This window comes from Zootoca vivipara, chromosome 1 (genome assembly GCF_965207765.1).
Source record: "Zootoca vivipara chromosome 1, rZooViv2.hap1.1, whole genome shotgun sequence".
Lineage (NCBI taxonomy): Eukaryota > Metazoa > Chordata > Lepidosauria > Squamata > Lacertidae > Zootoca > Zootoca vivipara.
The window spans coordinates 132,680,595-132,707,672 of record NC_142582.1 but is presented as its reverse complement, the minus strand read 5'-3'; the positions used below and the strand labels follow the sequence as shown (position 1 = coordinate 132,707,672).

General features: G+C 47.8%; 1 protein-coding gene across 1 annotated transcript in view; it reads right to left on the bottom strand.

Moving 5' to 3' along the window:
* The window catches only part of MDGA2 (MAM domain containing glycosylphosphatidylinositol anchor 2), a 353,191-nt gene that overhangs the window by 72,886 nt on the left and 253,227 nt on the right, over positions 1 to 27,078 (bottom strand). The window contains exon 8 of the mRNA XM_060269123.2: positions 19,964 to 20,257. Within this exon, the coding sequence (XP_060125106.1) occupies positions 19,964 to 20,257 (294 nt within the window). The remainder of the gene's footprint in view (positions 1 to 19,963; positions 20,258 to 27,078) is intronic.

Below are 27,078 nucleotides of genomic sequence, written 5' to 3'. Positions count from 1 at the left end.
GCCTTCTGGCGGTTCCCTCGCTGCGAGAGGTGAGGTTGCAGGGAACCAGGCAGAGGGCCTTCTCGGTAGTGGCACCTGCCCTGTGGAACACCATCCCACCAGATGTCAAAGAAATAAAAAACTACCTGACTTTTAGAAGACATCTGAAGGCAGCCCTGTTTAGAGAAGTTTTTGATATTTGATGAATTATTGTATTTTAATATTTTGTTGGAAGCCGCCCAGAGTGGTGGGGGAAACCCAACCAGATGGGCGGAGTATTATTATTATTATTATTATTAATAATAATAATAATAATAATAATAAGCTGTGATGGGACTGTGGCTCCTGCAGCTTCGTTCGTTCCAGGTCTGGTCAGGACTGAAATCCAGGCTCAGCACAAGGTGGATAAGGGAGAGTTGCACCTCAAACCTGCTCTCTGCTACTTTGGCACAGAGCACTCGGTGGAGGCGAAGGATCGAAGCAAATTTGCAGGGTCTGAGCCGGGCTCCGCCCCCCCCTCCCGTTGGAAAACTTTGCCATCCTTTTAGAGTAGAAATGCTGTCTCCCTTTGTCCATCCCACCCTTGCCAAATTCAAACATCGCCGGATCATTTAGAGGAATTAATGTGTACTTGATGCGAAAGTTCGGGTTCCTGCTAACGAGATGCATATTTTGACCCAGAAGCAGAAAGCAAAGCCATCAGCCTTGGGCTGGGGACTGATTAGCTTCTCGGGAAAGGGGAAGAGTGTTCTTTTGAACGAGTGTGCTTGATTGAAAAAGAAAATCAAGATGGCCCTTTGGAGTAGCCGTAAGCTGCTAATTACCTCCTCTAATGAAACCAAACTATCTGGGGGCGCTCCGGAGGAAGAGGCATGAAGGACTCGCCTCCACTTCGACACAGTCCCCCGAGACAGAAACTTATGAGATCGGCTCTGCAATCAACCTGCATAATGTGGCTAAGACGGCATAAGCTGCTAATTAGCAATTTTCCAAAACAAAGCTGTTTGAGCTTGTATGAAAGGGCATGGAGGAGGGATTAGCGGGCTGGAGCCGGGAAATTGGAGATTTGTTTGGAGGGCTGTTGGGCGCAGCTGCGGGGAAGGATGCGCAACTGGGGGGAGCTATGGGACCGAGATACGAACATGAGTATGACCAAACTGCGGGAGGCAGTGCAAGACAGGAGTGCCTGGCGTGCTATGGTCCATGGGGTCACAAAGAGTCGGACACGACTAAACAACTAAACAACAACAACAATGGGACCGAGATGTCTGGGACCCAGAGCCCGGCTGGATTTGTCAAGAATCACAAGAAAATGGCTACTTCTTGCAGTGCTCGAGACGCGGCAGTTAAAGAGAGGCATGCGTGCAGCTCAGAGGAGAGCATCTGCCTTGCATGCAGAAGGGACCAATTTCCACCCCCCACTGGCATCTGTGGGTGGGGGTGGCAGCGATTATTTATACCCCACCCATCCGACTGGGTTGTCCCAGCCACTCTGAGCAGCTCCCAACAGAATACAGTCATACCTCAGGTTTCATTAGCTGCGGGTTGCGTATTTTCAACTTAAGAATGTGGCGGACCCGGAAGTGTTTCTGTGCGCTTCACGCGTGCACAGAAGCGCTCTATCAGTGCTTCGTGCATGCTCAAAAGCACTGCTCTGGATGCGTACTTTTGGGGGTGCAAATGGCACCCTGGAACGGATCAGGTACGTATCCAGAGGTACGACTGTGCTAAAAACACATCAAAACATTACAAACTTCCCTAAACAGGGCTGCCTTCAGATGTCTTCTAAAAGTCATATACAGTGGTACCTCAGTTTACAAACACTTCGGGTTACAAACACTTCGGGTTACAAACTCTGCTGACCCGGAGGTAGTACCTCGGGTTACAAACTTTGCCCCAGGATGAGAACGGAAATTGCGTGCTGGCGGCATGGCGGCATGGCGGCAGCGGGAGACCCCATTAGCGAAAGCCGCCTCAGGTTAAGAATGGTTTCGGGTTAAGAAGGGACTTCTAGAATGAATTAAATTCGTAACCCGAGGTACCACTGTAGTTCTTTATTTCCTTGACATCTGATGGGAGGGCATTCCACTGGGCAGGCACCACCACCAAGAAGGCCCTCAGAGGTAGACCTCTGTGTCCAGGCTGAGCAATGGGGTGGAGACTCTCTCTTGTCCCGCTGCTTTTCCCTGGGAAAACCACTCTTTAGCACTCAATCAGAGGAAATCGGGTTTCCCCTTGATTGGCATCTGTTATGATCTATCTGTAAAGAGAGGGTTTTCCCTTGGAAAGGGGAAACGTGCTCAGACACTTAGCTAGGAAGTGCGGGCCAGGAGGAAAACCACTTGGACTCTGGCGCAGTGCAAACAGAAGTGTGGACCAGCCCTAAGGAATCTTCCTGGGCTGGTATGCGTGCCCCACCCAAAGAAAACCAAAAATATATGGACTTAGAGGGTTGGCACTGTGGGATATAAGGCTTCATGGTGCAAGGCTGGCACAGGAGGTTTTGCTGGCCATCAGCCTAGATGACTGGTGAATTTCATGGAGGAGAGAGCTGTCAATGGTTGCTAGCCACGACGCCTATGCTCTGTGTCCATAGTTAGAGCCAAAAATGCTTCTGAACCCCAGTTGCTGGAAACTACAGGCTTTTGTGTGTGAATCCTGCTTGCAGGCTTCTCACGGGCATCAGATCGGCCACTGTGAGAGCAGGATGCTGGACCAGATGGGCCACTGGCCTGATCCCGCTGGCTCTCCTTATGTTCTTGAGCCTTGCTCCTAGACCAGGTTCTCCCCTGCCAACCCTTTGCATTGAGAAACTGAATTAGCTCCTTTTCTGCTGCTGAGTTGGGCCCATGACCCTGATTTAATAAAGACCCCTTCCATATGCACAATAAGAGCGTCTGGCTACGCTCTGTGAGTCAGAGGCGGAGAGGCTTCTGCACGCCAGTTGCTGAAAAACACAGGAAGGGGGTGTTGCTTTTGTGTTAGAATCCTGCTTGATGGTTTCCCTTGGGTGTATACAGTTGGCCACTGTGAAAACAGGACGCTGGGGTAAATGGTCTACTGGCCGGGTCCAACGGGCTCTTCTCCTATTCTTATTCTGGGTGCGTCCGTTCTGCTCAGGTCCGGATTAAGGTTTGATGAGGCCCTCAGCTACTGAAGGTAATGGGGCCCTTTATATGTCCAGCTGCCCTTTGTCAACAACAAAGTGTCGCTGTTTTTTGTGTATGCTATATGGTAATTGATGGACCTAATAGGTATCTCAAGCCATTTGCACATGTTGTCCTGCAACCAGTCCATGCAGAATGGAGTCGCCCTATATATAGAAAGGAGCAAACCAGGGATATTTTAGAGAGCAGGCAAGCAGGCGGGGCCCACGACGTACATCATAGGAGCCTACGCAACACAAAACACTGTTGCCATATGTACCGGTAGGTTTTATTTTATTGGTTGTTTATCTTATATTTTGGAAATCTACATCCAGGGTTTTCTCCTTTGAATTTTTTTGGGGGCCCTAAGCTATAGCTTGTTTAGCTTACAGTGGAACTTCGGTTTATGAACACCTCGGTTTACGAATTTTCGGTTTACGAACGCCGCGGACCCATCTGGGACGGATTAATTCACTTTCCATTACTTTCAATGGGAAAGTTCGCTTCAGTTTATGAACGCTTCAGTTGATGAACAGACTTCCAGAACCAATTACACCCATGCTTCGGGTTAAGTGCGCTTCAGGTTGAGTACTCCGCGGACCCGTCTGGAACGGATTAATCCACTTTCCATTACTTTCAATGGGAAAGTTTGCTTCAGTTTATGAACGCTTCAGTTTAAGTACTCCGCGGACCGTCTGGAACAGATTAATCCACTTTCCATTACTTTCAATGGGAAAGTTCGATTCAGTTTATGAACACTTCAGTTTATGAACAGACTTCCGGAACCAATTGTGTTCATAAACGGAGGTACCACTGTATATGGAAATCCGGCACTGGTTCTGCTTCTTAAATCAAAGTCACATTTTAGTCCTCTGTTGGAGTTCTCCTCTCTACTCTGAATTCTTTGCAGGTTGTCAACACTGGATGCTGTTGACACATCCTCCTTGAGAGAGAACTGTGACGATGATGGTGCCAGACAACTGCTCGAGGGACTGGGGATTCCCTGCTTTCAATATTTGCTACACCGACAAGTGTGGGTGGGGGGGGGCACCTCCTGCTTTGTTTGAACGCTTCTGTTTGCTTGTTTTCTTATCCAACATGTCTCATCTGTTCTACCAGATTCTTCTTTATTTATTTGGGGGGGGGTGTTGGGGTGCACAGATCCAATATCTGGGAAGCCAAGATTTGACTTTCCAACGCAGTCATACATCTCTGTTCTTGCCTGCACCTAGCTTTCAGCAAACAGCCGGCCTCTGTCTTGACTGCTGACTGACACGGCTTCATCTTTTCTGCTTCCTTCCTTTTTTGATTTTCCTCTTATTAACCAAGGAAAAGCGCAAGCATTGCAAAAAGAAAAGAAATAAATGCATCAAAAAGGTAAAGCATCAAGCATCACGGCCCAGAAGCGCGATGGGCCAGACGGCCGTGAGCTGCCTGACGGGAAGCAGTTCCTAAATAGAATTTCTGATTTCTTATTATTAATGCTAATGATGAAACAATGCTTCTTGAAAAGTAAGGAGAAGAAACTGGTGTCTGATCCTCTCGTTGCGCAGAATTGGCAAGGCAGTGGAGTCGTTTGGTCCAGAGAGTGTCTACAAAATCAGTCAAAATAGTCCCTAGGGCACCACAGCTCTAAGCTGCTACTACTACCTTGCCGTGGCAAGGCTGCAATATGAAACTGTCAAATCTATTTCATATGTCTGTTTGTTTGTGTGTCCTTTTTTAAAAAAAGGATTGCTGCCTCCTTCTGGTTATTGGTGCTTGCTTTTATTAATTCTTTGTTAATTCTTCAGGGGTCTGCAAACCAAAAAGCGGTACCGAAACGCTTTAAGTCAGTGGTTCCCAAAGTGGGTGTTCCTACCCCTTAGGAGGCAGTGTGGTTACCTGGGGGGGGGCAATAAGAGGCAAGAGGGGTGGCAGGGGGCATTCAAGGTGTAAATGACTCTCAGATTTTGAAAAGCTGCTATCACTAGATCAAGTTCATCAATTTGGTGGAAATAACTAAATTAGTTTTCTATTGTTTTTATCAGAGATTTTCTTGGGTTGCAAAGGTACATACTGTACATCGTCTCCATTTTCAGATCATAAAGCTCTTTCTACAGATGAGTTACATTCGATGTGATACATTAAAGCTGTATATAATATAAGGCTGGGGGAGAAGAGAGTTGGGGGAGGAGGTAGAAAACTTTCATTCTTTTACTTGGTGTATAAATCACTAAATATTTTTAATTTGATTTTGGAATCAGTGTGCAAGGAATTGTTACTACTGTATTTTGAATTGAATGGGGTTATTATCTTCCTTAGTGGGTTGCGGAAACCACTATTCTGGGGGGGGAAAGCTTTTTAATAGGGGGGAGAAGTTTACGGCGCCAAGAGGGAGGTAATCTCCAAAGGTTTGGGAACCACTGCTTTCAATATGTAAAGAAATAGATTCAACCTCTAACAGCAGGACTCTGCATTACTTTTTAAAATAAATCAATAAAATAAAATACACCAGCTAAGAATAAGGGCCCTTTCCACGAGCCACAACCTTACTAAACTTATCCCCGGCATTTGCAACTTTCTGTTTCTGTTAATACTTGCAAATTCCTCACCTTTGCACAGGTCGTTGGGCACAGATAGCCTTCAACCGCCGTAAATGTCAGGGTGCCCTCACTGCTCGCTTTAGTAAACAGAGTCATGGTGTTGACAATTGCTGAATTTTCCTTGCTTTGTTGCTTTCCGGAGCCAGTGGGGAGTTCTCCCAACCCACTCACCCTCCAGTCAGTTTGCTGTCATTTTCAGGAGTGGCAGGAGTGGCAAGAGTAGCCTCCCCACATGCTGCCATCCCATAGCCTAAGATCACCTCCAGCACCACAATGAAGAATGGTCACAGCGTTGGGATCTTAGAATCATAGAGTTGGAAGAGACCACAAGGGCCATCCAGTCCAACCCCCTGCCAAACAGGAAACGTCATCAAAGCATTCCTGACATATGGCTGTCAAGCCTCTGCTTAAAGACCTCCAAAGAAGGAGACTCCACCACACTCCTTGGTAGCAAATTCCACTGCCGAACAGCTCTTACTGTCAGGAAGTTCTTCCTAATGTTTAGGTGGAATCTTCTTTCTTGAAGTTTGAATCCATTGCTCTGTGTCCGCTTCTCTGGAGCAGCAGAAAACAACCTTTCTCCCTCCTCTATATGACATCCTTTGATATATTTGAACATGGCTATCATATCACCCCTTAACCTTCTCTTCTCCAGGCTAAACATGCCCAGCTCCCTAAGCCGTTCCTCATAAGGCATCGTTTCCAGGCCTTTGACCATTTTGGTTGCCCTCTTCTGGACACGTTCCAGCTTATCAGTATCCTTCTTGAACTGTGGTGCCCAGAACTGGACACAGTACTCCAGGTGACCAGAGCAGAATACAGTGGCACTACAGTGGTACCTTGGTTTAAGTACACAATTGGTTCTGGAAGTCTGTACTTAACCTGAAGTGTACTTAACCTGAAGCAAACACCGGCTCCCTCGGCCTATAGAGCGAGATGAGCATGCAACCCCAGAGTCATCCACGACTGGACCTAACGGTCAGGGGTCCCTTTACCTTTTTAAGCTTGGCTCAGTGCTTCAGACGCCACTTTTGGATCCAAAGTTTCCAAGCCAAATGACTCTCTACGTCACCAATTCAAATCCCAACAGACTTATAGGACAGAAGAATTTATCAAGTGTGAGCATGTGTGCGAGAGACAGAGTCTCTCCTTTAACTGAACTGCTGCTTTCTTTATCAAAAGGTCCACGGCAGGAGGCTGTGTGCGGAAACCAGCTGTGAGACCTGCTACAGGTCGGAAGGTCAGCGCCGATGGATGAATAAGCGTCCAGCTTAATAACTCAAAGCAGGGCAGAAATGATCAAAAGGGAGGTGAGATAAAGAGTGATCCTGGGAATGTGAAAAGTGCGGCAGAAGCGAGAGCAACAGGAACATAGTTAAGGAAGTTATCCTGCTGGGGGATAAGAAAGGAACAGAAAAACACCAAAGGAACAGAAATCAATCATTTGGCAATGACATTATTAGGGCATCACTCCAGGAGAAGAAAAAGAGGGCCTCTGTATTTCCTTACAGAGTGACACAGTAAGAGACCTCTTGAGCAGAGTCCTACAGCTAACATGCTCCCAGCTCTTTTAATAGATTCTTCAACATCAACTTCGTTGGACTGGTCATGTTGTGCGGATGCCTGATGATCGTCTTCCAAAGCAACTACTCTATTCCAAACTTTAAAATGGAAAGCGTAATGCTGGTGGTCAACAAAAGAGGTTTAAAGACTCTCTCAAGGCAAATCTTTAAAAATGTAGTATAAACACCGACAATTGGGAAACACTGGCCTGTGAGAGCTCCAGTTGGAGAACAGCCTTGACCAAAGGTGTCATGGGCTTTGAAGACACTCAAACTCAGGACGCAAGGGAGAAACATGCTAAGAGGAAGGCACGCTTGGCAAATCCACACCGTGATCAACTCCCACCCAAAACCAATGTACCCACTATGGAAGGATGTGTGGATCCAGAATTGGCCTCCACAGTCATTTACAGACTCATTGTTAAAACCGTCTTTATGGAAGACAATTTTACTCAGCTATGAGTGATCACCAAAGAAGAAGGAGGAATCATAGAGTTGGAAAGGACCCTGAGAGCCATCTAGTCCAACCCTCTGCAATGCAGGAATCTCAACTGCTTAAAAACCTCCAAGGAAGAACAGTTCGCTGCCTCCCGAGGGAGACCGTTCCGCTGTTGAAAAGCTCTTGCTGCCAGAAAGCTCCTCCTGGTGCTTAGTTGGAACCTCCATTCTTGTAACCTGAAGCCATGGGTTCGGATCAGGAGAAATGTTGTCCTCTTGTTGTCAACCACGCTGATATTTTTATGAAACAGTGGTAAATAAATATTTTAATAAATACATAAATAAAAGCTGATTAGATAAGTTCCTGGGGGAAAAAACTATTAGTGACTACCAACCAGAATAGCGTTCGATGCAAAAATACTTCTGAATCCCAGTTGCTGGAAACCAGAGGAGGAGAGAAAGTCTCCTTGTGCTCAAATCCTGCTTGCGAGTTTCCCAGAAGATGTTCTTTTCCGTTACTCCTCATAACACTTTCCCTGTGCCAACTGAGCCCACTTTGGCTGCCTCAACTGACTCTCCTACAGGGTATTCCAAGGATCATTCTAAAATCCTGGCTGCTGCTGCTGCTTCTTCTTCTTCTTCTTCTTCTTCTTCTTCTTCTTCTTCTTCTTCTTCTTCTTCTTCTTCTTCTTCTTCTTCTTCTTCTTCTTCTTGTATCTGCTTGTAGACTTTGTTCTGGCACATTCTTCCACATGTGGTGGAGTTGCAAATTTGTACAGAAAGGGTGGAGACAAGTTTCACAAGAGATCTCTGAGATTGCAGGAAGACCAGTGGATCTCAGTGCCAGGCTATTCTCAACATTTGAAGATAACAATGCAGGACTAGTTTATAAAACTCCTATTATATATTTGTGTCTCTGTGTGCTTTTTTAAATAGTTTTTTTCACATTTTGAAATTTATAAACAATTATCAAACAACCAACATAGAAAGAGAATTTCGAAGAATATCCTGAACTTCCCTCCTCCCCTTTGTGGGTCCTTATATCAACCTTTTTCCTCCTGCATCTTATCGATTAATCCAAATCTATTAAATCTCCATGATAACCAAAATTCAACATTAAACGGTGAGTGTTATTCCAATCCTACTAATAATTTTAGTTGTTTACAATGGCTTTTAAGGTAAATTATCTATTTTTCCCATTCCTTATTAAAATTTCGGTCTTCCTGATTTCTGATTCTTCCTGACATTCTTGAATCTTGCCACTTCAGTGTAGTTCATCAACTTAATCTGCCATTCTTCTGTGGACGGGACTTATTATATATCTGTTGGCTGTAGCCAATTACCTGTTGCCCAAGGATGGAGAAATACGTCAGACCTTCTGTGAGGGAAAGCAGCTACAGACAGCCCCCTCCCATCTTAAGCACAAGCTCTTCTCCCAGCGTCAGTGGGAGCGGGGAGGGGGATGTCTCCAGCGGAGAATCAGGAAGTGGAGGGCATGGCTCAGGTAGGGTAGCAGAGCCAAGACTCCGCTCAGGAGAGGAAGTAGGAAGCAGGGAAAGCGCAACCAGAAGACCGCTCCCGCCAACGCCGGAATTGTGCAAAAAGCGGCGGGGGCGGAGATTCAATGTTCCCAGGCTACTTTGTTGGAGGAAAACGCGGGAATCTCCATTCGGAGGTTCTGACCCAGACTGACAACATGTACATAGTACTGACTCTGCACTGTAAATAGTTTGCACTGAATAAAAGCATGAAAAGGCAACGTCGTGAGGAGTCTTTACTCTAGAGTAGCCGCTTCCGCGCCTGTGACACCTTCCCTTTAACGTCTGGTTTCGGTAGGCTCTATGTATTGCAGTGTGAGAAAAGTCGACTCATTTGACATGGGTTTCACGAGGCACCGTCAACAGACTACGTTGTCATGTGTTTGGGTGTTTTGACATATACTAAGAAACAATCTCATGGCTGGCAGGTCCCCACCCAACAAGTCTGATTTTATATGGTACTTATTATATACCAACATCCACTGCTACAGGCCATCTTTGTCTTCATGAGAACAATAATTGTATCTTCTTTTCTGAGTTTAGATCAAATATCTTCATGTTCCGATGACTTATCCAACCATGTGCTATGGATCTATAATAGCAAGCTGCTGCCCGATTCTTTGTTTTGCTTTATTGAATTTTGGTTACTTAAAGTTTAAGAGGGGGAAAATAAGGGTGCTGAGTGAGTTGTCGCAGACGGAAGCTATTAAGCAGAGGCTTGACAGGCATATGTCAAGAATGCTTTGATGGTGTTTCCTGCTTGGCAGGGGGTTGGACTGGATGGCCCTTGTGGTCTCTTCCAACTCTACGATTCTATGATTCTATGACTCTGGAGTCCAAGAAAAAAATGAAATCCAGAATGAAGATTTCTCTTCTCCAAGCAAAGAGGTTCCTACAGACCTTCTCAGCTGTGAAGCTCCAAGCTTCTCCAATAAATTTGGAAGTCATAACCTGTGTCGGCACAATTAATTAAATTGTTATACATCACTTCGCAAATACCTCCGGGAAGGAGGGCTTCCTCGCTCCTGTACACAGAGTGAGGCTTCTTCTTCCAAGGTGCTGGTGTTAATCAATAGTTGCTCTGATCCCAATATTGGCTTTAGATGAGAGCTCCTTCCTTGGTGGCCCCCTAGGGGAGCTGCTCTCCGCGATCCCGATTACCATTAACAAAACAAGGCCGTTTGCTCATCAAGTCGTGGCACCCCAAGAGGAAGAGAAGGTGAGCGGCGCTCAATACATCTATACTGCCGTCTTCCGTCATTTGGATATAGCTATTGCACGGGAGGAGTGATTTCTCCTAGTGCAACAGAACTTCGCATCTGCCATGGATGCTTGAGCTGAGATTCTTGCATTGCAGGGGATTGGACTAGATGGCCCTTGGGGGTCCCTGTCAACTCCACAGTTCTATGATTCCACGAATCCCCTCCCTCTCTTCCCCTCGCCCCACCCCAACTTTAAGGAGACAGTGGGTGCACAAAGGGTGCAGGTGGAGGAGAGGGAAGGAAGGTCCGTTGCTCGAGAGGGAGCTGTTCCACTTGCGCGGTGGACCAGAAGAACATGAGCAGGATCAGGCCAATGGCCCACCTGTCCCAGCATCCTGTCCTCTGGGTGGCCAACCAGACGTCCTTGTGGGAAGCTTGAAAGCTGCTGCTCGTGTGGGGCATGCAAATTAGATAGGTTCACATTAAAATGCAAAATGAATGGCTTTCTTCCTCATCTCTAACAACAAAATTCCTCCCTAACCCCCCCTCCCAACACAGCACATGCCATACTGCAGATTTCCTTAGCCATTCCTAATACACAGGGGCGTATCGTGGGTTGCCAAGTGTTGCATCTCCTGGTGGCCGGCAGTGGTCAGTCTCTTCGCCGGCCAGCATCTAATCAAGGGAGCCTCTCCTTGCAAACCAGCTCCAGCCTGGAAGCAGAGATAAGGCAGAGAAACGGGATGCCAGGATTGCCATTTTGTCGCTCTCCCCTCCTGTCCTTGCAGCGAGGCGCTCCGGGCAACACACGAGGCTCTGGGAGTGCTTCCCCCCCCTTCCATTTCCTCCCTCTTGGCTGGCTCAGGGAGAGGGCATGTACAGGCGTCCCTTTGCTGGCCACAAGGTGGCTTGCTTCCCCATGGCTCCGGCCTCAATGAGGGTCTGGTTGCATCCCCCCCCCTCAGAAATTTGCACCTGGTGCCACGGACCCCTGCTCCCCTTGCTACGCCACTGCCAATACAGTCCCAGGGTGTCTTCCCTCCCACTTCCCCAGGCTCCCTTGCACTCCTCTTGGCTTCTAGAGGCCACCCTTCACCACTTGTTGCTGCCCCATAAAAGGTTCACTGTGTAGCCCACACACAATGGGAAAATTCACGGCAAGTATGTTTTTTTTTGGTGGGGGGGGGGGGTGAAATGCGGTGTCACATTCTCAATAGATGTCCCTCTCGCACTCTCCAAAATGAACCGTGGAACAGTGACTGTGATAAAAACTACGATCACTTCCGAAGCGGCTGTTTTTGGCAGTCCTGACAGCCTTTCGATGGGCAATGAAAATAAGCGCAGAGGAAAGCTAAAGATGCTGTTCTGCTACGGCAAAGAGGAACAAAAGGATCAGCCTGTGGATCTCTCCCTCCCGCCCCTCCCCTCCCTCTGTGTTGTCTGTGTGAATAGGCAACCGAACAGGGAACAAAGAGGTTCACTAATTCTGCAGATGGACCTGGCATGGGCACAGAGTGCTGGAAGTGGGAGCTTAGAATGGCACACTTAACCCAACAAGGTTTAAAAGGAGACCTGCTTAGCGGAAGTCCTTCTTCATGCAGCATAGGGTTAAACTATGAAAGGAGGCAGTGATGGCCAACAATCTAGACATAAAAGTTGTTGAGCTTTTTTAAAAGTTCTTTTAAAGGAAATTCGCTAAAATCTACACTTCCAACATCAGGGGTCGCCAGACTTACCTGGCTTTGGGCCGGTGCCCGCCGCACCAATCGCACGGCGGACCGGAGGGCGGGGGAGTGCGCGCCCGTGCGCATTCACACACAGACTTACTGGCGCGGTGGCACGCTTCCAGGTCGGAAAAAGCGCCAAAAATCATTTGTGCGCATGCGTATGGGCCTCCCCCAACTTGGAAATGACCTCTTCTGGGTTGGGAGAGGCCCATGCGCATGTGCACAAACGATTTTCAGCGTTTTCTCCTGATTTGGAAGTTCGCTGCCGCGCTGCGCGCCGTAAAAGCAGGCGGCGGGGGTTGTCGCGGGCCGGATTGGGAGGCCAATTGGGCCACATCTGGCCCGCAGACCGTAGTCTGGGGACCCCTGTCCAACATGCTTCTGAACACTGGCTGCTAGGAAGAGCAGGAGGGGAGAGGGTTCTTGTACTTGGGTCCTGCTGACATGATGATTCCCATTGAGGCATCTGGTTGGCCACTGTGAGAACAGGTTGCTGGACTAGATGGGCCATTGGCCTGATCCTGCAAGCCCTTGGGTCAAGTCAGAGGGAACTGGGCTGTGAGTGTGTGACTGGTCTTGAGTGAACCAGCAAGCTCCATAGCTGAGCAGGAATTATGGTTCTACCCTTCCTTGGACCCAAGAAAATAAGAGGAGGCTGCTGGATCAGGCCCATGGCCTATCTAGTCCAGCATCCTGCTCTCACAATGGCCAACCAGATGCCTGTGGGGAACCAGCAAGCAGGATCCGAGCATGTGGCCATCACTGCCCCCTGTGGGATTGAGTTCCATAGTTCGTGCTGCACAATGAATGACTTTCTTTTATCCGCCCTGAATCTTCCAAACTTCATTGGATGTTCATTGGACAAGTGTTATGTACTGAGCTGAATCATAGAACAATAGGATCCAGAATCAGCAGTCTGATTGGTCCGCAGGAGCCACCCAATCCAACTCCAGGTGGAAGTGAATCCGCAACCTAATTGGCCTGCAGGAGCAGCCAATCAGGTTGCTGGCAGAAGTCAATCCACAAACTGATTGGCCCACAGGTGTAGCCCTGAAGTAGCCAATCACGCAAAGCCCATTGTGTAAATAATGTATATAAGCAGATGGTTTGGGGAAAAGAGCCATTCTTCTCCTCTTCTCCTTGATGACTATGAGCTGAATAAAGAGCATGAAATTCACTCTCGACTCTGAGTATATTTCAACAAGCTAGCACCATCCCTGGCATTGCCCCAATTCTCCAAAAATTCTCTTCTGCCAGGCTGCTCTCAGTTGGGGAAGGCACGTAGCCTCAAAGCAGGCTGGGTTTTTTCAGAAGGCCTCGTAAGCACTCCGAGGCTAATCCTTCCCCCAAGCCGCGGATGCTATAAAGTTTAAACAAAATTTTCTATGCAGCGCCAACGTGAAATGATTGCATATAAACTCTGGACGGAAACCCCGGCAATAACTTACCTCTTGTCCTTTTGGATATTGTGGCTTGATAAGGTACATGATGTAAACATCTGATTATATTGTGCCTGGTGGCATTTTTATGCGCTAGGTGCCGTCCCCGAGGATGGTAAAAGCGGATGGCTGAAATTGCTTTTGGACACAGCTCCACGCTGCAATGATGGTTTTGCGCTCAGCAGCATGGATGTGAGGAGTGGAAAGGAGGAATAGAGGGCCCAGGCACGCTTATCCCTTGCCCCGCTCTTTCCAAGCAGAGGCCTGAACTTTAAAGGTCCAAGAGCTCTCCCCCCCTCCGCCCCGTGAAATCCACTCTTTAAAGTTGAAGTGCAACAAATAGCAGTTGGAATTTTCTGTGGGTTGCTGTTTGTTCCAATTTAGCTTTAAAGATCACATTATCGTGGAGAAAGCTCTGGGGCAAAAAGGGTGCTTGGACATGGAAAGGTTAGTATGGCTATGCCCAGAGGCAGGCTGAAACTCCAGACGTCTTCACTGTTGCATCTCATGCTGTGTGTGTGTGTGTGTGTGTGTGTGTGTTTAAGCCTATCCAGGACAACAGGCACAATCCACTGGAAAGCTCTCCACAAGAATGATTGGAGTCTGTGCAACAGCCTTACCCCGGTTTTGCCCAGGCCCCATTATTTTCATTGGGTCTTGGGTGGGAGGACAATCCCAGGAGATTGTGTTCAACGTGTTTCAGGAGGAAGCTTCCCTTGTAAGAACACAATAAGAGCCTTGCTGGGTCAAGCCAAGGGCCCGTCTAGTCTAGCATCCTGTTCTCGCAGTGGCCAACAGATAATCCCAAAGGGAAAGCAGCAAGCAGGATCCAAGCACAAGAGCTCTCCATCGCTTTCCATCAAGCGTCATTCACAAGCATTGCCGCCTCCAACTCTGGAGAGCAAACCGATTCCTCATGGCTGGCAGCCATCGTTAGTCCTCTCCTCCTCCTCCATGAAGTTGTCAAATCCTCTTTTCAAGCCATCCAAGTTGGTTGACATCGCCACCTTCTGTGCAGCGGCGGAGGAAGTCTCTCAGGCTCCTGAGGCGGCATGGCCAGGGACAGAGCAAACCACCCATAGGGGTGGGTTGCGGGGCCCATAGTGGCGGGCCATGGTGTCATAGAATCATAGAATCATAGAGTTGGAAGAGACCACAAGGGCCATCCAGTCCAACCCCCTGCCAAGCAGGAAACACCATCAAAGCATTCTTGACATATGCCTGTCAAGCCTCTGCTTAAAGACCTCCAAAGAAGGAGGTTCCACCACACTCCTTGGTAGCAAATTCCACTGCCGAACAGCTCTTACTGTCAGGAAGTTCTTCCTAATGTTCAGGTGGAATCTTCTTTCTTGTAGTTTGAATCCATTGCTCCGTGCCCGCTTCTCTGGAGCAGCAGAAAACAGTCTTTCTCCCTTCTCCATATGACATCCTTTCATATATTTGAACATGGCTATCATATCACCCCTTAACCTTCTCTTCTCCAGGCTAAACATACCCAGCTCCCTAAGCCGTTCCTCATAAGGCATCGTTTCCAGGCCTTTGACCATTTTGGTTGCCCTCCTTTGGACACGTTCCAGCTTGTCAGTATCCTTCTTGAACTGTGGTGCCCAGAACTGGACACAGTAATCCAGGTGAGGTCTGACCAGAGCAGAATACAGTGGTACTATTCCTTCCCTTGATCTGGATGCTATACTCCTATTGATGCAGCCCATAGGGATGGCATGGCCCGTGCCTTCCCTATGGGTGCTGTGCACCCCATGCTGTCCCTATGGGCACCGCGTGCCCGGGACCATACAGTGCACGTGGCGCCCATAGGGACGGAGCACGGGGTGCCCATAGGGATGGACATGGTGCACAGGATCCTTAGGGATGGGGCACGCCACGGGGGCTCTGCCACCCAACAGCTGGGGGGGGGCAGCTGGCGCACAACGCAGAGCCTGCAGGCACCGAAACGCATGTCTCGTGCGTGCTGCAGGCCCTGCAGTGAGTGCCGCTGGCCATTTTGTCACCCCCCCCCGTCAGGGCGGCACCCAGGGCGGACTGCACCCCCGCACCCCCCTTCCTATGCCCCTGCTCCTGTGGCAGGGAATTCAACAGTATAACTATGCTGCCTGGAGCACAGGTGTGACCCCAGACCAGGAATACATAGGCTGCATGTATGCAGCATCCTTTGAAAAGCACCAGATGACTCTTTCAGTTCTGCGATTCTTTGATTTTTCCCAATCTTAAAAAAAGCGATTTCAGGGAAAGGCAAGTCCGCTCTTGTCTATGAAAGCTCCTGCAGCTCCAGTGAATTTGTCAGTCATTAGTGTCTTTAATTTTCAGACATTTTCTTTACTGCTACTCTTTCTGGATCGTTGATATATATAAAAAAATCAGGGCACTTGCTTTTGTAAAAGCTCCAATTTTCAGCCATTAAACAAGATCACTTTGCAGAGGAAAGAGGGTGATGATGAAGTAAATTGCTCAATTTGCACACACACACACACACACACACACCTATCCTTCCAGCCATGTGTAAAGTGGCTGTTTAATAGCAGCAACTGGAACAAATAAACTGGAACACCAGGCATCCCCAAACTTCGGCCCTCCACATGTTTTGGACTACAATTCCCATCATCCCTGACCACTGGTCCTGTTAGCTAGGGATCATGGGAGCTGTAGGCCAAAACATCTGGAGGGCCGCGGATTGGGGATGCCTGGGCTACACCTCCAACAGGAATGTACTATTTTTGCCTGCTTCATGAGAGTCTATGGGCCGAGCTACATATTACACCCGAAGGCTGCACTTAAGCTCAAAAGAGACATTGTAGAGTCAGAAAAGGCTTAGAAAGGGGCCACCCAAATGGTTAACTGGATGGAGTGCCTCTTCTGCAAAGAAGGGTTTCCGCGCCGGGGATTTTTAGTTTAGAGAAATGGCAAGCAAGAGGGGACATGACAGATGTTTCTAAAATTATGCGTGGCATGGAGAAAGTGGGGAGACAAAAAAACCCCTCTCTCCAATGAAGCTGAATGTTGGGAGATTCAGGACAGGTAAAAGGAAGGACTTCACCATGCAGCGCGTAGTTCATCTATGGAACTCCCTCCCACAGGAAGCAGCAATGGCCACCAACCTAGATGGCTTTAAAAGAGGAGGAGCAGAGGGCTGTCGATGGCTACTAGCCAGGATGGCCAAACTCTGCCTCCACAGTCAAGGCAGCAGTACTTCTGTATATGAGATGCTGTGAGCCAGAGGAGGAGACAGTTGCTCTTGTGCTTCGATCCTGCTCACTGGTTCCCTCCAGACATCTGGTTGGCCACTTGGAGAACAGGTTGCTGGACTAGATGGGCCAGTGGCCTGATTCTGTAGGCTCTTCGTTGTGCTTTTATTTAGTTTAACTGCGATAATTTCTAAAATTCAAAATTAAAATTTGGAATTTCAATGCGTGCAATTTGCCATCATTTTCAGGCTGAACCTGCGGGTAAAAATCCTTGCTTCTTAACAGGTTTCCGATAGCTACTTGAACACGTGGGAAATGGTGAAACTGCAACTCTCCCCAAATGTATCTAGGTGAGACTGCAAAAACTACAGCACTGTGATTTTTTTGTGCTGTGACCTCCAGGCACAATGTAGCTGCTGCACAATGGTGCCTTGCAAAAATAAAAATTATTAAGAAAGTTGCAAATGTGACAGAAAACCCTCACAGGAATAGTGACTTTGTGTTAAATCTCGCTTGAAAATATCTCAGAAGCTGTGACAAGAGGAAGAGAATAACAAGAAAGAACTGTTGGGAAAGATTGGGACTATATTGGACTATAATGATTGAAAATAATTTGGAATTTGGATTAGAATAGCAGCAAGTATCATTATTCAGAACCCTCAGATTTTGAAGCACGGGAAGTCAAAAATTTTATGATTCGGTATAATATTTGGTTTAATAGATATATATTTGTATAATTTGGAATAATTGATATGATATGATTGGTTTGTAAGTGAAAATTTTAATAGAAATTGATTATTATTTTTTTAAAAAAGAAAGTTGCAAATGTAAAACTTCAGAAATATGTGCATGCACAAAAGTCTTGGCAGAGATTTCAACTTCTGTCTTTGCATTTGGGGTGGGGGGTGGGGAGAAACACCCTCTCATCTTATATACACTCACACATTTTACAAGAAACCAATTATGGCATTCTAAGATAAGATACCGCATTCTATTTATAGCCCACCACAGAGTCATCGCAGACGGAATCTTACATAATTGCTTCCCAAAAAAGAAGTGGAGTGCCTTAATAAGGTGTTCTGCAGGATCCTCAGCTGCCTTCAGAAATAACCCTGAACTCAGTCATGCAAACACATTTCTTCACGGAGCAAAAAAACCCTCCCCGTATAACACCTCCACATCATATCACATAATAGCAACCAGATTACACAATCTTTGCTCTGATGCTTTTTCTGATTGCCACACTAAAAGCAGGCGGCCGGGATTCTATAGAAAGGCATTTTACCAAGAACCTAAACATATTATCCCCCAAATGCAATATTAAGAAATGGGCTCAGTGTGGCATTTTTCAAAGGCCTTGAAGGAGCCATTGAAACTTGCAGTTCCTTCAGTTCAGACATGAAGAGTGATCAGCAGTCAAAGACCCCTCAGAGCCGGACTCTGCAGAGACCCATCACCCAAACCCCTGCAAGCAGCAGATATCCTCCCTAAATCATATTTGTTGGAGGCAGATAACTCAGTTGGTTAGAGCATGGTGCTGACAACGTCAAGGTTGCAAGTTTGATCCCCGTAAGGGGCAGCTGCATAATCCTGCATCGCAGGGGGGTTGGACTAGATGACTCTTGGGGTCCCTTTCAACTCAGTGATTCTATGAGCTAAAGTTCATAGCTTCTGGAGAAGAAAAGCACACACCTCAATTTATCCTGCCTTATTGAACAAACCCATCTTAAGCTAAACAAAGCAGGATCCGATCCACAAAAGTTGTCACTATAAAGCTATGAAAGGCACAACAGATTAAGAAGGTGACATCTCTAGAATTTTATTACCCTAAACTGGATCCAGTATCATAAAACCACAAAACTGTAGAGTTGGAAGCGACCCGGAGAGTCATTTAGTGCTATCTCCTCCAATGCAATGTATTCAATGTATCTTTTAAACAACAACACACTGTTACTTGGGAGAGGGATAGGTTTTGAACTCAATATTTCATTACTAAAGAGCTTTCCCCAATCATACAAGGGTTGAGAACACCCATTGCATTGTCAGAGGTTACCATCACCTTCTGCTCTCCAAGATACCCAAAGCCACCTCTTTTGGCTTGTCTTGGGCCGACTACACAATACAGTTGTGAGTTTGTGGGGTCAGTTTGAAGGATGCCCCAACTTACTTCCAGTTCTTGGCGTCCTGTACCCAGTGAGGGTTAGAATCTAAATAAAGGGTTCAACTCCTACCAAATTACCAGACATGTTTCTTTGCAAGACAATGACCTTAGCTGGCCGCTCGAGTGTCTTCATCGGGATCCCAAAAGGATGGTTCAGGTTGCAAGAGCTACAACTGACGGTGCCTTCCAGGCTAATGGGTGGGCCTTTTCTGCACCCGCCTCACCTGTCTGCTAGGTAGGAGAACAAGAGGCAGAGAGGTGTGCGTATGAACTGAACTGGAAGAAGGCTGGAAGCTGGAGACACAGACTTGCTTGCTCTGTGCTGGATCCAGAATTGACTAATAGAGAAGCAAGATCTGTTTGGAGGATTAATGCTGTGCGCCCCTCGATCCTATGCGCTCAGGTTGCATATATGCGTAAATAAAACCACACACCCCAAAGACATTGCAGTCACTGGTGATCTTCACTCCAAGGAGACAGAACCCAGGTAAATGCCTTGGGAGATTGGGGTGCATGCAATAATACTGATTCACCCCGCACCCAAGACATCATTGTTGGGTAAAGCTGAACCCCTGACAAAAAAGCCACAAAATTCACACACAGAACAGTATCATGAAGCAGGTTCCCAAACTCTGTGGAGCCATAGCTGCCAAGTCTCCCGTTTTCCCCTGGAAATCCCCGTTTTTCCAGCTGTTCCTAGCTGAAAAAACAGATCCCCCCCCCCGGTTTATTCTGGCGCGACGGCCATTTTGGAACTGGGCAGAGCATGCTCAGAAGCGACTTTTGATGCTGCTTTGCCCAGTTCCAAAATGGCTGAAGTGTGACTTCTGGCGCGACGGCCATTTTGGAACTGGGCAAAGCAGCATCAAAAGTCACTTCTGAGCATGCTCCACCCAGTTCCAAAATGGCGGCAGCACTACTTCCAGACTCTAATCCAGACTCATTTCTACCAAACTGGGGGGGGGCAGGGGAGGGTGTGGACTTACACTGCACAATGAGCTGCACCAGGGCTTCCCGTGGCTTGACGTTAAATCCATTGTACTGGCTGGTCTGACACCTGTAAGTCCCCGTCATCTCCCTCGAGACGTTGACGATCCTCAGGATCCCGTCGTAGCTCTCCATCTGCATAGATCCATCAGGCATGGGGACCTCCTTGTCCGCCCTGGACCAGAGGATGATTGGCTTGGGCTTCCCGGTCACCTGGCACTGCAGCTCAACCGTGTCTCCTTCCCTGGTCACCAAGGGCGACTTTTCTTGTGGGACAGTCAGGTTGGGTGGAACTTCAAATGGGGGCAAAGGGGTGGGAGAGAGAAAAGGGAGGAAAGAGAGAGGGGGGAAAGGGATAATTAGTACTTGGGAGTTCTCTGCATATGATGCAAGCATACCCCGTGTTTCTCATATTATAAGACACGTCTTATATTTATTTTTTCCTCAAAAAACACACTATGGCTCATTTTCAAGGGATGTCTTATTTTTTTCCTCCTCCTCCTGCCGCGGCCGGCATTGCTGCTGCGCCTATCACTATGTCTTATTTTCGGGGTATGGCTTATATTCCTTGAATGCTTAAAAATCCTGCTATGGCTTATTTTATGGGTATGTCTTAAAATATGAGAAACAGGGTAGGATTGCTCTGTCTGTCAGGGCGTACAGCATTCTTTTATATATATCATATGGTTGAAATTGTGCAAATTTCTTTTGCACTGGGTGACCCAAGTAGAGCCCATGCAAAAAGTTTTTAATCTCTCTGCCTTGCTTGCAAGGCTAGGGATGGTCAAGTGAGATCTCGTGGGTAGTTGGATGGCCCTGTGAGATCTCGTGAGAGCATCACAGAGCCTTGCCCAATAAGAAAAACAGAGAACTTTTAGGGGTTTTTTTTGGGGTGGTGGTGGTGGTGGTAAGGTGGCCAGCTCCAGAAGGCATGGATGCACGAATGGGGACAGTTCCAAGGAGGCCCTTTGAATATATCCATTTTTGCATATCCACACCATCCCCAGAACATAACATAAAGCAAGATGCCACCATACAGAAATTATTTGGGCTTTTGAGAATTTCACATGAAGCAGGACAAAGAGGGGGAAAGCCCCCCTCCTAATAGACCAACCACTGTGCAGTCCATCTCCCTCAATGTCTGCTGCTCACAGTACCAGAAGTGTGGGAAATTAGCAGCCAAATCTAACAATGCACATTCTTGCTAGTTAGCAAAAGAAGGGGTTAAGACCACAGAGCTGTATTGCTGATGGGCAGAGACTCAGACCATGGAAATGTAATTGGTAGAGAGGGCTCTGCGTGATGTCATTTCCCCTCCTCTCTTGAGCGGGAAGAATCAAAGAAGTATTTCCTGTTCCTTTCCTCTCTCTTTCTCTTTAACCAGCGATGGGAGCAGACATGGGTCCTACTGCTCCATCTCAAACACACGCCTCAGGCCTGTTTATGCGGTAAAGATTTTGCCTTCATTTATTTCACTGCTTGTTGCTGCTGAACAAATGCAGGACTATGAGTAAATAAATCATATTTTAAACTACTTCTCAGTCTGTTGTCTGAATCTTTGTTAAGCAGGGAAAGAAAAAGGGGAGCCAGCTTGCTTCTCAGCTGGGCATAATTCGCATCCTGTTCCTATATGCTTTCCATTTTTCCGCTAAGGATCAGACTTTAAACTTCTCTCAGTGTATGTTCAACCCACACATGTTGGCACCTGGAGGGATAAATTGCCATTAATATATCCGCTCCTACCAATTAAAACATATCCCACAAGAAGTAGATAAAAAGAAGTGAAAAAATAATAATTTACTTTTCCATTAAAACGGGTATTGGTTTTGCAGGCACAATAATATTGAAAGGTGTTTAAAACGTTTTAGAAGTGATTGCTCTGAATAAGGCTTGCCATTTTTAAATAGTCTCAGCCGAGCCATTAATTACAGCCTAGGAATTTACTCTTGTCATGATTGCAACGGGCACATTTATTTAAAGGTAACAAAATACTCCAACGGTTGCTTTAGAAATGAAAAGAAGGCTCATCCAGGGAAGGGAGAAAAAGAACCGGGAAGAACAGGCTCCCCTCGGTCTCATGAGAGTGTGACATTCAATTAGTAAGTGCGTTTTGCAGATAAAAAGGTCAGTCCAAAGGAGGAGAGGCCACCCTGACCCGCCACTTCCTTGCTCAAAGAGCTTAACACAGTTCCCAACTGTGACTCACCCTGTATGATAAAAAGGGGAGCAGAGAAAGACCCAACTTCCCCAGATGCTTAAAGAAATGACTCAGAACAGGAATCTGGATGGATGTTCTGCGGCAACCAGCCTGTGCCCTAGCTTTTGGCAAGATGACCCTACTTGAGCAGTCATGAAATTAAAAGATGCCTGCTTCTTGGGAGTAAAGCAATGACAAACCTAGACAGCATCTTAAAAAGGAGATACATCACCTTGCCGACAAAGGTCCGTATAGTTAAAGCTAGGGTTTTCCCAGTAGTGATGTATGGAAGTGAGAACTGGACCATAAAGAAGGCTGATCGCCAAAGAATTGATGCTTTTGAATTATGGTTCTGGAGGAGACTCTTGAGAGTCCCATGGACTGCTCACTGGAAGGACAGATTCTGAAGCTGAGACTTCAATACTTTGCCACCTCATGAGAAGAGAAGACAACCTGGAAAAGACCCTGATGTTGGGAAAGATGGAGGGCACTAGGAGAAGGGGACGACACAGGATGAGATGGTTGGGCAGTGTTCTCGAAGCTACGAACATGAGTTTGACCAAACTGCGGGAGGCAGTGGAAGACAGGAGTGCCTGGCGTGCTCTGGTCCAGGGGGTCACGAAGAGTCGGACACGACTAAATGACTAAACAACAACAACAACAACCCTAGTTGAAGGTAAGGTAAAGGCAAAGGACCCCTGGACGGTTAAGGCGACTATGGGATGTGGAGCTCATCTTGCTTTCAGGCTGAGCTAGCCAGCGTTTGTCCACAGACAGCTTTCTGGGTCATGTGGCCAGCAGGACTAAACCGGGACTGGTGCACAGAGGACCGTGACGAGTGCCAGAGCGTATGGAAACACCATTTACCTTCCTGCCGCAGCAGTACCTATTTATCTACTTGCACTGGTGTGCTTTCGAACTGCTAGGTGGGCAGTACCTGGGACAGAGCAACGGGAGCTCACTCCATTGCGGGGATTCGAACCACCGACCTTGTGATCGGCAAGCCCAAGAGGCTCAGTGGTTTAGACCACAGCGCCACCCGGGTTCCCTCCTTTTGCCTTTACCTAGTTGAAGAGGAGGAGAGGATGGGAGAAGCTGCTTGAAAGTCAGATTACTACTACTACTAGTAGTACTACTAGTAGTAGTAGTACCATTGCTTGTTTATTGAATTCACAAAATTTATATACCACTTGATTGCAAACAAAAGCGGTTTACAAAAAGATAAAACAAGAAAATCTGAGCAGGCTTGTCTTAAAAGGAATGCGCCAAAAAAAGCACCATGAGGGTGCCCGCTTGATCTCAATAGGCAAGGAGTTCCAAAGAGTAGATGCTGTCACACTAAATCAGCTTCTCACTAATGTGGAACTGGTATCACGCGGCACCCGCAGTTGTGCCAATTCTGCCAATTGAAGTGGTCGAGTGGGCACATGTGGAGGAATGAGATATTGTAGGTTTTTTGCCAAGTCAATTCCAAGAGGCTTACAAAACAACTTCCAGCAAACAAACAGCCATCTATTAAAAACAAGGGAGAAGAAAAAAAGACATTAAAACACCCAGAGGTCAGGAGAGGGCTTCTGCCCCATCACACCATCATAGAATTGTAGAGGAACAGGAGTAGGGAGGAGAAGAAGAGACTAAGAGACAATGGGAAAGCCATCTTCATATATCTGCAGGGTTGTGACATCGAAGACGGAGCAAGCTTGCTTTCTGCTACTCTGGAGAGGAGGACCTGAACCAATGGATTCAGATGACAAGAAAGGAGAGTCCAACTAAACATTAGGGAGAACTTTCTGACAGTAAGAGCTGTTCGGCAGTGGAAAGGAGCCATCAAAAGCTGGTGGACTCGCCTTCCTTGGAGGTTTTTTTAAAAGGTTGCCATCTGTCATGGAATCTTGAGCTGAGATTCCTGCATTTCAGGGGGTTGGACTGGATGGCCCTTGGGACCCCTTCCAACTCTACAATTCTATGAACCCATGATTCATTGGTGGTTTTTAAACAGAGTTTGGATGGACACCTGGCAGGGATTCCTACATTGCAGGGAGCTGGACTGGATGGCCCTTGAGGTCCCTTCCAACTCACAATTCTATGATTCTGTGATTTTAAATCCACTTGGGGGGTCAAAGAGGAATGTGCAGAACAGATTTGGGGGCATGCGGGGAGAGGTGGAAGTCCCACTGCAGAAGCAGATATCATTCTGTGTATTTTAATGCTTCTGTTGTAAGCCGCCCAGAGTGGCTGGGGAAACCCAGCCAGATGGGCGGGTATAAATAAATTATTATTATTATTATTATTATTATTATTATTATTATTATTATTATTATTCCACTCATGCAGTGATTTAGCACTACTTGGGATTTGATATATGTGTGTGTTTGAATTGTTGGACATTATGGAAATGTTTCTAAATATCTCTTCGCTATCCCTGCAAGTCCAAACAGCGATGAGTAACTCTCCGTGACCTTCACATGCACTTGGAGTTTGCTGTGTGATTCTGATCAAGTCCTGGGCAGTGTTGATGACTAAGAGGACACCCAAGGAGATCGGTTCTAGCTCAAGGCTTTCTTCCTCTCAGCCCTTTCCCTCTTTCTCCATCCATCATCTGCCCGAGGAAGTTATGGAGAGCTTTCAGGTCCGACCTTCTGATGAATGCTTCTGATATCTCCAATCCCTCTTCCAAATGAATCCATCACAACTAACAATAACACATCGGTTACTTTCTTCTGGGGAAGAAATACGCCACTGTGTGGAACGGCCTGGTGGCAAGCGGGCGAGACGGTCACAACACAGCCGTGTCCGTCGCCATCCATCATGCCATGGACATCCAATAAGACCTGTATTCACACTACACTTCAACATTTGGGTCTTGCTGTGAGTTATGAGCAGCTGTGTTGTGCTAAAGGAAAGAAGGATGTTGGCAAGCACCCACACACCCCCTGAGCAAAGTTTCTTTGGATCCATGAACAATTGCTCACATTCTGTCTTATATTGATTTGAAACCCTAGAGGAGGGGAGGGGATTCTCTCGCTCGCAGGCCCACCAGAACCGATAGGCTGGCCAGCGAGGATGTTTGGGGCAAATGCCCACATTTCCAGGGCCTGGCATATTGTGTGTGTGTGTGTGTGTGTGCCTGTATTGAGCTTGAGGGGTGGGGTCAGTCTGGATGAAGCCCTGAGTTCCTTTCAATTCCCAAAGGACTGTACCCTGCTGTCAGGGCTGGTTTAGATGCAGGTCAGCATTCAAGATGTAGACAAGCAGAATGGTTAGAAAACAGCATGCCAGGCAGCAATGCCTATGAAAAAGGACTGGTCCCCATGAAACAGTTGCCAGGACTGAAGCTCTCTGCCTTCTACTTTCCATTAAGTCTCCTCCCCAGCCAGATGTCTCCCAAGAAGCCTTAAACTAAGCCTTCAACCATACCCACCGTTCTGCTACATGCAAGGCTCTCTGTGACCTTGAAGAAAAGTGGCCCCTCCTTCTCTGCTTCAGGTCCTGAGTCTGCATTGCTTTCTGCTCCAGCTCTTCTCTCTCGCTCAAGCCGGTTGCTTCTTCAGCCTCCAACCCTTCTGTCCCCCACCTTCATCCTCTGGCCTGTCCTCAGTGTCCCACCACCACCACTGCCCAGGCTCTGAGTCTTCCTCCCCGGCTGGGGCCTCCCACCCCTCCTCTTCACCCAGCCAGCACCTGACATCCCGCTTGTTCTGTGCTGGGTCCAAAACTGCAACTAATGAAGAAGCCCATTGACACCCATTGGGGTGTCAATGCTGTGAGCTCCTCCATCCTATGCTCAGGAGGTATCTATGTGTCAATAAATCCAAATAGCCTAAGGACACCACAGTCTCCACTGACCTTCATTCCAAGGAAAATAACTCCTGGGTAAGCGCAGAAACGCCTGGAGTCTCTCACCGACCAGAGATTGGGCTGGCATCTCACACTCTCCCTTCTTGTGGTTTCCAGCAACTGCTATTCAGAATCATTGCTGCCTCCAAGTGTGGAGGCGCAAAATGTGGAGGCCATGATGCCTAGTAGTTATCAATAGCCTCCATGAATCTGTCCAGTCGTCTGTTCAGCCCACCCAAGTTGGTAACCATCACTGTCTCCTGTAGGACACCAGTTCCGTTGTCTAACTATCAGCATCATGAATTGTAGAGTTAGAAGGGACCCCAAGGGCCATCTAGCCCAACCCCCGGTAATAAGAACCCAGGAAGATCCCTGCAGGATCAGGCCAGTGACCCATCTACACCAGCATCCTGTTCTCACAGATGCTTGTGGGAAACCTGCAAGCAGGATCCAAGCACAAGAGCAGCTCTTCCATGGGCGTAGGCAGGGGGGGCAGGAGGGCGCAGTTGCCCCCCCCTAAAAGCAGGGCCGCTGGCCAGCCTGCCCCGCTGCCCGGTGCTGTCTCCCTTCTCCCTGGCTGGCTGTGGGCGGGTGGAGGGAAAGCCCCAGAGCCGAGCAAAGCATTTGGCTGGCTTTCCCTCCGGCCACCCCACAGCCAGCTGGCTAGAGGACGTCTCCCTTCTCGCTGGCTGTGGGGCAGGAGGAGGGAAAGCCAGCCAAACGCTTTGCATGGCTCTGGGGCTTTCCCTCCACCCGCCCCACAGCCAGCCGGCTAGAAGGGACGTTTCCCTTCTCCCTGGCTGGCTGTGGGGCGGGTGGAGGAAAAGCGATCGCGGAGGGATCGGAGGGATCGGAACAGCCCGATTTCGGGCTGATCCTGGCGCCCCCTCGCCCCTGAACGACCATGGCTTTCCTTGCCCCACTGTGGCCCCTCCCCTCCCGTGCCTTGGCCCCGCCCTTTGCCCTCTCTAATTTTGATCCTGGCTACGCCCCTGGGCTCTTCCCTCCTGTGGCTTCCAGCAACTGGCATTGCTGCCTCCGACTGTGACTGAATCTCTGCCCCCCTCATTGTCCACACCC